Source organism: Brassica oleracea, chromosome C1 (assembly GCF_000695525.1).
Source record: "Brassica oleracea var. oleracea cultivar TO1000 chromosome C1, BOL, whole genome shotgun sequence".
Lineage (NCBI taxonomy): Eukaryota > Viridiplantae > Streptophyta > Magnoliopsida > Brassicales > Brassicaceae > Brassica > Brassica oleracea.
The window spans coordinates 596,668-606,488 of record NC_027748.1 but is presented as its reverse complement, the minus strand read 5'-3'; the positions used below and the strand labels follow the sequence as shown (position 1 = coordinate 606,488).

The following is a 9,821-nucleotide window of genomic DNA, read 5'->3' as shown; positions in this document are numbered from 1 at the left end:
AGTTTTAATAAATTAATTGATAAAAAAATTAAACAATTCCCATGTACCATCAAAGATAGTTTACAATACATTAATACAAATGTATAATGTGTATAGAAATTTTAAAACAACACTAAAGATTATAGGCTTTAGTATATTAATCATTTACCGAGAAACTGAATATTTTATAGGGGTTAACACATAGATTTTGAGAAAAATTCAAAAAAATGAAAATATTGTTTTAATGCATATTTTATCATGAAATAACATATGATGATCGTCATAGAAGTTTGGAATCTTTGTTGTCTCTGTTTCTCTAGAATAGCAATTTTATTGTTGTGGTTTGTCCCTTGATTTAGGGAACATATGAAGTTTTAATAAATTAATTGATAAAAAAATTAAACAATTCCCATGTACCATCAAAGATAGTTTACAATACATTAATACAAATGTATAATGTGGTTAGAAATTTTAAAACAACACTAAAGATTATAGGCTTCAGTATGTTAACCTTTAACAGAAAAACTGAATATTTTGTTGGGGTTAACACATAGATTTTCAGAAAAATTCAAAAAACATGACAATATTATTTTAATGCATATTTGTATCATGAGCTAACATATGATTATGTTCAGAGAGGTTTAAAATAATATTGTCATGTTTTTGAATTTTTCTTAAAATCTATGTGTTAATCCCATACAAAATATTCAGTTTTTCGGTTAGTGGTTAATATACTGAAGTCAATAATCTTTAGTGTTGTTTTAAAATTTCTATACACATTATACATTTGTATTAATGTATTGTAAACTATCTTTGATGGTACATGGGAATTGTTTAATTTTTTTATCAATTAATTTATTAAAACTTCATATGTTCCATAAATCAGTAGACAAACCATAATAAAATCGATATTCGAGAGAAACGGTGACAAAAAAGGTTCCAACCCTCTCTGACCATAATCATATGTTAGTTCATGATACAAATATGCATTAAACTAATATTATCATATTTTTTGAATTTTTCTCAAAATCTATTTGTTAACCTTACAAAATATTCAGTTTTTCGGTTAATGGTTAATATACTGAAGCCTATAATCTTTCGTGTTGTTTTAAAATTTCTAACCACATCATTTGTACTAGTGTATTGTAAACTATCTTTGAAGGTACATGGGCATTGTTCTATTTTTTATCAATTAATTTATTAAAACTTCATATGTTTCATAAATCAGTAGACAGACCATAATAAAATCGCTATTCTAGAGAAACAGAGACAAAAAAGGTTCCAAACTTCTCTGACCATAATCATATGTTAGTTCATGATACAACTATGAATTAAAATAATATTGTCATGTTTTTTGAATTTTTCTCAAAATCTATGTGTTAACACCGTATAAAATATTCAGTTTTTTGGTTAATGGTTAACATAGTGAAGCCTATAATTTTTAGTGTAGTTTTAAATTTTCTAACCACACTCTACATTTATTTAATGTATTCTAAACTATCTTTCATGGTACGTAGGCATCTTTATATTTTTTATCAATTAATTTTGTAAAACTTTATATACTTCTTAAATCAAGGGACAAACCACAATAAAATCGCTATTCTAGATAAACAGAGACAACAAAACTTTAAAACCTCTCTAACCAGCATCATATGTTATTTCATGATACAGCTATGCATTAGAACAATATTGTTATATTTTTTAAAATTTTCTCAGAAATATTACATTGATATAGTATATATAAATATGCACTAAAAATCGCTATCAATTAAGTTTTACTATGACAACACCTCTTATCTTCTTTTCTTGGCCTAATCAATGTAAGAACTAGTTGAGAGCACACAACAGAAAAGTCCTATAATACACACTTGCGAGCCCACTTCCCAGTGACAGTGAATACTATTATATTCATATTGAATCTAATGATGCAAAAATATTTTCCTGTAATAGTATACATAAATCTTGGAAATGAGACATGTAAGCAACACTTAGGGCTTGTGGCATGGTTTGTTGGCTTTGTGTCAAACTAGAACTACACACATCGACTAGATTTGGTATTTTCTTGACCGGTTTAATAGGACTTGATATTGCGACGGTAAGCTTGGAATTCATAGGTTATGCATATTGTACATTATCATGGCTCACATAAAATTGCTTAGGGTTACTGTACTACAAGGGAATTGGATAAAAATAGCATAAGAAGATAGTGTTTTACATGTGAATGCTATAATTGATACAACATTCAGTTTAAGATAGCGTTTCAAAATACCCATGATATCTTTGTATTTTCGGATTCTAAAAACTTTGTTTTAGATAACATAAGTATCACTGAAATGCTGTGTTTAATATAAGCGGATTTTTTTTCATTTCCCGGTTAAAACTTAGTTAAAATTATTTTACTCTCCCTCCCAAACTTTCCAGATTCACTCTCAAAATTTTATCTCTCTTGTTTCCGATCTATTATCTTACCTGGAGTTTCTTCTCTCTAAATATTCATGTTATCTTTCAGAGTTCCAAGCGGCTAAGATTAAACTATTCATCGTTCTATTTCTCCTTCTCTCAATACAAAACTCTAATCTCACCATCTCACCATCTCTCCTTCTCCGCGTCTCATATCCTCTCCTTTTCTTTTTCTCAAATCAATTGAAAATCCAAAGGATTCGTACTATAACCCGAATTTCACTTCTCTCTACGCTCTCTTCTCCGGAATCAGCCTCGCCGTTCTTGCCGTAATGGGCCAGAACCTCGCCTTGAACATCGCCGAGAAAAGCTTCCCAATATCTGTCTATAACCGAACAACATCCATAGTCGACGAAACCCTAGAACGCGCCGCCGTCGAAGGAAACCTCCCGGTCTCCGGCCAATACTCCCCACGCGACTTCGTCCTCTCACTCCGAGTTCATTAGCAGATCTAAAGTTTCCAGATTGTAATGTTATCTGATATGTTTTGTCCTATGTTTTCAGTCTGTTAGAGTTCTTCTGTTTATTCCGAGTTGTCATCAGCTTTCAAGGCGTGAGAGGACGATGGCAGGACAACGATGGTGTTGACAGAACAAAGATGAAGAGGGTGTGCAGAGGACGCCTCCATCTCAGATAAGTAGCTTGTCTTCTATTTGAGTTAGATTTAAAAACCGTTTGATAATATATATGTTATCTTTGTTGTTGTTGAGTTTTGAAAAATGTTGTTTATTGTATTTTGTTGCAGAGGCAATGTTGACGGTCGAGAACTTGCTTGCAGCTCAATGTTATGATCCTTGAAGACGAGGAATTGCCATCACTGTATCCTTTCTTCTTCTAGATCTCATTTTATCTAGTAGCTAGTCGACTTCAAATAGTTCTGTTCATCTTCGAGACTTTCTTGTGTCTAAATGAATACTCATTTTGTGGTTATGTATCATATAAGCTCTATGGGTTGTCTAATTAGTGTTATAGTGTTTTGTTTTTATTCTCTAACTATTACCATCAATCAAATGAAGATTTGTTAGTTGTAGATATTGATCTCTGAGATCTGTAAGAGATTTGGGTTTGACTGACCTGCTGTGTTTAGATCTAAAGATCACTCCTTTATGAAGAATTCTACTCAACATTGCATGTTTCTTGGTTGATTTGAAAGCAGATACAGAGCGATTACTATAGAGGAGCAGTTGGTGGGATGCTTGTCATCATCCTCATTGGTAACAAGTGTTATTCATGGATGCTTCTTCTTCTCCCAATTGTACTGTGTGTAAAAAATGTCTCTTTGTGAAATTTGCAGGTGCTTTTATGAAGGGTCGTGGTGTGGGTGTTTCTGGAGTGGGCAGAACAATATTCCCATTGCTACAGCATCGAAAGGCAACTTCGAAGGGGCCTGCCAAAAAGTTGGCAACGCTTCAAAAACAAGTAAGTACAGGCTCCCTTTCACTTTTCTCAATTTCGTTAGTACCTTTGTCTAGTATTTTTATCTTTGAGTTGTTTTTTACTTTGATATTTGTTTCTGTCTTTTCTTCAGGATGGAGATGATTTCAAGGAGAGTGTTGAAGGAGACTGACTTTAGCTGTTCTGATGGCATAGCCCAAAACAAGGCAAGAAGCGATTGTTTTTGTTTGTTATATTTTCTTTTTATTGCTTGTGTAGCGAGTGACAACACAATAAGATTGTTAGTTGCTGTATTTAGAATCTCCAATTATGTATCTTGCAGGAAACAACCGTGACGAAAGCTAGGCACTAGCTTGCAAACTGACTTGGGAATTGACACTGCGGTGGAGATGCGAGCAGCATGGTCGTAGTTTGGAGCAGCGCTAGGAGATAGAACTTTAGGTTTAGATGCTTGTGAAAGTGGTGAGGGAACCGTTGAAGGACTTGGAAGTGCAAAGCCAAGAGAAATAAGAAACTCCTCATGCTTAGTTTCGATATCAAATAAAATTTTGGTTTTTTTTTAAGTTTGCTTATTTTGTAAACAATTTTAAAATATTTTGAAAAATATTTATTTTGTAAACAATTTCTATATATATTTTTTTTAAAATTTTTTTAATAATGTTATTATAGCAATTATTATCCGCTATTATAAGTTATATAATTGCATAACTAATAAACGATATCAAACTAATATTTTAACACTGCATACAGAAAAACGCTATCTAAAATACTCGAGAAAAGATTGCGGGGAAAGATAAAGCGTTCGCCATAACGCTGCGCTATCTTGTAATAGCGTTTTATTCGTGGTATATATGAGACGTTTTCCCGCAGGGGTGATAACTTTCAAAATCGAACAACTATGTTTGTCTGTCCAGTAACACTTTATATGCGACCTTTTAATAGATAAATAGTACAACAAGTCAACACTAACCATCATGATAATATATGTAAATATAGTATTTTATATTATTAAATATGTGGGAAGAAACACATGTACGAAAAGTAAAAAAAATGAATGACTCATGTAGAATTTTATTAAAATTTAGTACATGCTATGGTTTGGTATGTGTCATACTAAAAGTCAACGCAATAGTTCTCAAACCAAACGACAACGTTTAGATCCTATTCATTCCTATATATTATAAAGATAGGTTGGTTATTTGGTCCCGTAATTGCTCGAAATTAGAGAGAAACAAGAGTGAGAGATGCAGAGATTAGGAGAGAAATATCAGAGCGTAGAGGCGTTTGGTTGGGCCGCGAGAGACTCCTCAGGCCATCTTTCTCCTTTTGTCTTTTCTAGAAGGTAAGCTGAATGAGTACTGATGAACATGTTACATGATAAATCATTACTGTAACCATGATGACGAAGATGTTACATGATGATATATGCGCAGAGAAACAGGAGAAGAAGAAGTGAGAGTGAAGGTGTTATACTGTGGAGTATGTCATAGTGATCTTCACTGTCTCAAGAACGAATGGCATTCCTCTATTTACCCTTTAGTTCCTGGGTACGCAATTTCTTGTCTTTCTTCTTCTCAAAACATATTTCTTTATAGTTTCAAAAAGACATATTTCTTTATACATTTTTTAGATATGCATGTAAGAAACAAACTATCACTACGTTAAAATCAAGCGTCTATATAGTCCAGTAGTGTTTTTTCTTTCTTTTTCCATTTTAAGATTAATTTCCAATAGATCACAAATTTGTGTGTTTGAACATTAATAATCTTATTCAAAACGCTTGTCAAGAAAGCCAAAGTTTGGTTTGTAGTAGTTTCCATAGTTTATGATTATACCAAGAGCCTCTTGTTTGGTTCATAATGTTGAAAATATATAGGTAAAATTTATTAATGAAATTTGTTTGTTTGCCGGAAAAAAATATAGGTAAAATTTACTTTTGTTGGTTTCTCTTTCTGAATTGATTAGTTTAACCTGGATTATATTTTACTAATCAAAAGTGTACGATTATATACATTGGGTATTGGTGATATATGATATTTTGCCATGTGTTTTGAGAAAATACTAAAATAGTTGATTTGGTTGGTAAAATTACTTATTAGAGCAAAATAATAATTGAGTGGAACTAAATGTGGCGATTTTCTGTTTGCCCACTGTTTATAGTGGAGCACTTACCTAGCTCTTTTCGTTTGGCTAAATTAAAAATTATTAGTTAGATAAATCAATTATCACTCTCACATAAGTTTTTGCCAAAATGACTAAAAGAGCACTCACCTCCATTATTACCACCATTACTTAAAGCTGACTATTAGTACTAGCCTTTCTTCTTCTGTCCAGATGACTTATCAGAGCAATGATTATCCGGGATTTTTAGTGAGATTTTTACTGCGTACATTCCCACAAAATCCTTAAGGATCGGTTACAAAAACTACTAATTAAGAATCGATTTTGGTGAGTTTCTTACACTGTTCACAAACCTCACTGACTCGTGGCGGTCTGCGATTGGTTTACTTTTTAATTTTTTTTTATTTAAAAAAAAAAAACCTAAAAAACATAAACATGGCATTGGCTTATACTCTTTTTTGATAAAAAAATAGAAGAAGCTATACTCTTTTTCTTTTGTTCTGATAAACGATTACGCATATAGTGATTAGTGACTATTATAAATGAATATGATTGTCGATACAGAACTTCAACTAAAATGATCAAAATGAAATTCTATCATTTTTTTTCTTATTGTCTACTTTTCAACACTTTAGTTTGAAAGTTTGTATATATATATAATTCAAATAAGATGATAGAATTAAACAAATTACTCAGACAGAAATTCCTCAGATCATGGTAAAACTGATATGACCAAACTTTTAAAAGAATGACTACAGTTTTATTTACAAAGATCATACTGTGTTGTTATCTTTTGAGTATTATTTTAATCTCCTAACAAAAAGATTGTCCTTTCAATAACATGCAATGTTTCATATATACATAAACGTGTGATTGTATATTGTAGCCACGAGATCGTCGGAGAAGTGACTGAGATAGGGAGGAAAGTGAGTAAATTCAGTATTGGAGATAAAATCGGTGTGGGATGCATAGTAGATTCATGCCGCGCGTGCGAGAGCTGCCGTGAAGATCAAGAAAACTACTGCACTAAATCAGTCGCAACCTATAACGGAGTTCACTACGATGGAACTGTTAACTACGGTGGATACTCCGATCACATCGTTGTCGACGAACGTTACGCTGTCAAAATTCCGCACACGTTGCCTCTCGCTTCGGCCGCACCTTTGCTTTGTGCAGGTTTATATCAGTTCAAAATAATTACATTTCATTTTGCTGATCACTAATTCATAGTCCCTCCGTTCCTAAAAAATACATGTTATAATTTTTTCAGGCTTATTAAAAAAACATTTAAAATTGTATTTTCCAATACATTGGTTTCCTTAATTAGCTATTTTCAATAATTTTTAACCAATGAAATTTTATTAAACACAATTGTATTTTTTGAAAAGTACAACTTTCATTAATTAATGTCTTGAAAATGTAAAAAATGTATTTTTTAAAACAAATTTTTTTTCTAAAAAATGGATCTATAAGGAACAGAGGAAGTATATTATTGGTCCTCATTATAATACATCTTGTAGACTTCTTTAGCAAAAGATAATATGCACTTGTAGTCTTGTAGACCAAGTTCGAGTTGAGATGAACCCTTAAAGCCCATAGCGAACAGTGAGGACTATGAATTCGATATACTTATTTCAGATACCGAAAATACATAAGATATTTTCATTTTTATATCCAAAATATACACATTTTATTTTAAAAATGTTTCTAAATCTGTTTAATCATTGTAAGGTGATACGTAAATGTTGTTGATCTGTTATATATAGGCATCTCGATGTATAGTCCTATGAAGTACTTCGGACTTGCCGGACCGGGGAAACATATCGGAATCGTGGGGCTAGGCGGTCTCGGTCACATTGGGGTGAGGTTTGCTAAAGCATTTGGGAGTAAAGTCACAGTGGTTAGTTCGACCGCTGGGAAATCTAAGGATGCTCTTGAAATTTTTGGAGCTGATGGGTTCTTGGTTAGTACTGACGAAGACCAAATGCAGGTAAAACATAAACTATATCAGTTCAATGTAACACTTATATTGAGCTTTAATTAGTGAATTTGTATTATGTCAGGCTGCAATGGGAACTATGGATGGTATTATCGATACTGTTTCTGCATCACATCCGATTTTACCATTAATTGGACTACTCAAACCGAGCGGTAAACTTGTTCTACTCGGTGCAACGGAGAAGCCATTTGATCTACATGCATTTTCCTTAATCCTGGGTATGCATATGACCCCCTAATTAGTAGACAACTATATTCATATGTTAATTCAGCCTTTAGAACATTAAATAAAATAACGCCGTGATTTAACAGGACGGAAATCGATTGCGGGAAGTGCTATTGGAGGAATCAAAGAGACGCAAGAGATGATTAATTTTGCAGCTGAGCATGGGATAAAAGCAGAGATTGAGACCATATCCATGGAGTATGTGAACACCGCCATGGATAGACTTGCAAAGGGAGATGTTAGATATCGTTTTGTCATTGACATTGCGAACACATTGACTGTTACTCGATCTTAAACTCGATGTTCTATGTTTACTCGCATGTCATTAGTCTGGATTTTTAATAAAATAGTCTCAAAAATGGGAGCATTTGTTTTCCAAATAAACTGAATTTGATCAAATGAATGTAGTGCAAGTGATTGGCACTAGGACGAAAATGAACGGCCTTTTTTTCGTCACAATGACGAAAATGAACGGCTTGATTTTCATAAGCTATGATGTTAAAATAAATTGGATATATTTTAAATAGACTATTTTGATTTTTTAACTTTTGATAAGAACTTCCTAGCTGTATATGAACAACATGTCAGAGATACGATTATAATTCCCATTTATTCCACAATCCCTTTGTCTTAGGAAATTATTGCTTATACCTAATTCTCGTGTATGTAAAGCAGAGTATCTTGTACAGAACATTAGTTTCCTAAAAACAAAGGGATTGTGAAATATGTGGGGATCATGATCGTATCTCTAACACAACATCATCACATAGTTATTGAACTAGTGGGTTTCATGTCACATAATTATTTAACGAGTGGGTTTCATATCTATTATCTATCTACCCTGTTTTTTTTTTCACTTTTCTATTTTGGCTTCCCGTTGAGACAATACCATATAGTTATTGTCTTGTTGAAGTAATGGGTTTAGTGTCTATCTTCTATCCTGTTTTCCACTTTTATTTGACTTCTTGTTAATTAAATTTGTACTACTTCTTGTTAAATAGGATTAATAAATTATATTCATACGATTATTTATAAAAGTACGAAATCAAGAGAAAAAAAGAAAATCTTTAGTTCAAAAAAAAATTCTTTATAACATAACTTTTTCTTGAGTTTCGTCTTTTTAAAATAAATTTTAAATTTACGAAAGATATTTTTTCACAACTACTTCTTTATTTATTTTTATTTTATATCATGTGAAAACCTTTTTAAAAAGATCTATTAGTTTTTCTCTTAATTATGGGTATTAAACGAGATATTCGCAAATATTCATAAATAACCATAAATATCTATATATTTTTGTATATTTAATTTTCTGGATATTAGTATTTTTTGGAAAAAAATAGATATGTGTAACATAAAAAACAAATTATATATATTAAAAAAATTGATGATTTTTACTCCTGCCCACTCATACTCGGAATGGTCCACCACTTTACTTCGCAGAGTGAACTGGTCCTGCAAGAAAATGAATTATAGTGTATGTGGTTTAACATTTTCCACGTGTGTATTAAATTTTGCTATGAATATAACAGTTCAAAGTTTTGTTTTTGGCTAATTGTTCACAGTTTATACCGGGAAATATACTGACTTTGAATTTTCCATGAAGCACCTTGTGACATTAGTAATGTAGTTAAATGAGTTA

General features: G+C 32.0%; 1 protein-coding gene and 1 long non-coding RNA gene across 3 annotated transcripts; both read left to right on the top strand.

The window, feature by feature from the left end:
* Positions 1-2,445: 2,445 nt before the first annotated feature.
* Positions 2,446-4,044, top strand: LOC106311287. Of its 2 annotated transcripts, XR_001263999.1 has the most exons (5): positions 2,446-2,906; positions 2,983-3,258; positions 3,596-3,653; positions 3,734-3,858; positions 3,968-4,044. It is a non-coding gene; the product is annotated as an uncharacterized LOC106311287 (long non-coding RNA). The 2 variants fall into 2 exon arrangements; XR_001263988.1 differs by having other exon boundaries at positions 2,453-3,258.
* A 1,014-nt stretch (positions 4,045-5,058) lies between these two features.
* LOC106311182 (probable cinnamyl alcohol dehydrogenase 6) lies at positions 5,059-8,611 on the top strand. Its single transcript, XM_013748435.1, has 6 exons — positions 5,059-5,176; positions 5,268-5,381; positions 6,842-7,131; positions 7,722-7,945; positions 8,019-8,172; positions 8,266-8,611. The coding sequence occupies exons 1-6, from the start codon at positions 5,079-5,081 to the stop codon at positions 8,472-8,474; spliced, it is 1,089 nt and encodes a 362-aa protein (XP_013603889.1). The 5' UTR covers positions 5,059-5,078; the 3' UTR covers positions 8,475-8,611.
* Positions 8,612-9,821: the final 1,210 nt, after the last annotated feature.

Coding starts and splice junctions, on each gene's coding strand:
- LOC106311182 (XM_013748435.1), top strand. CDS start 5,079: ATGCAGAGATTAGGAGAGAAATATCAGAGCGTAGAGGCGTTTGGTTGG. Junction 7,132..7,721: donor CGCACCTTTGCTTTGTGCAG/GTTTATATCAGT, acceptor TGTTATATATAG/GCATCTCGATGTATAGTCCT. Junction 8,173..8,265: donor TGCATTTTCCTTAATCCTGG/GTATGCATATGA, acceptor GTGATTTAACAG/GACGGAAATCGATTGCGGGA.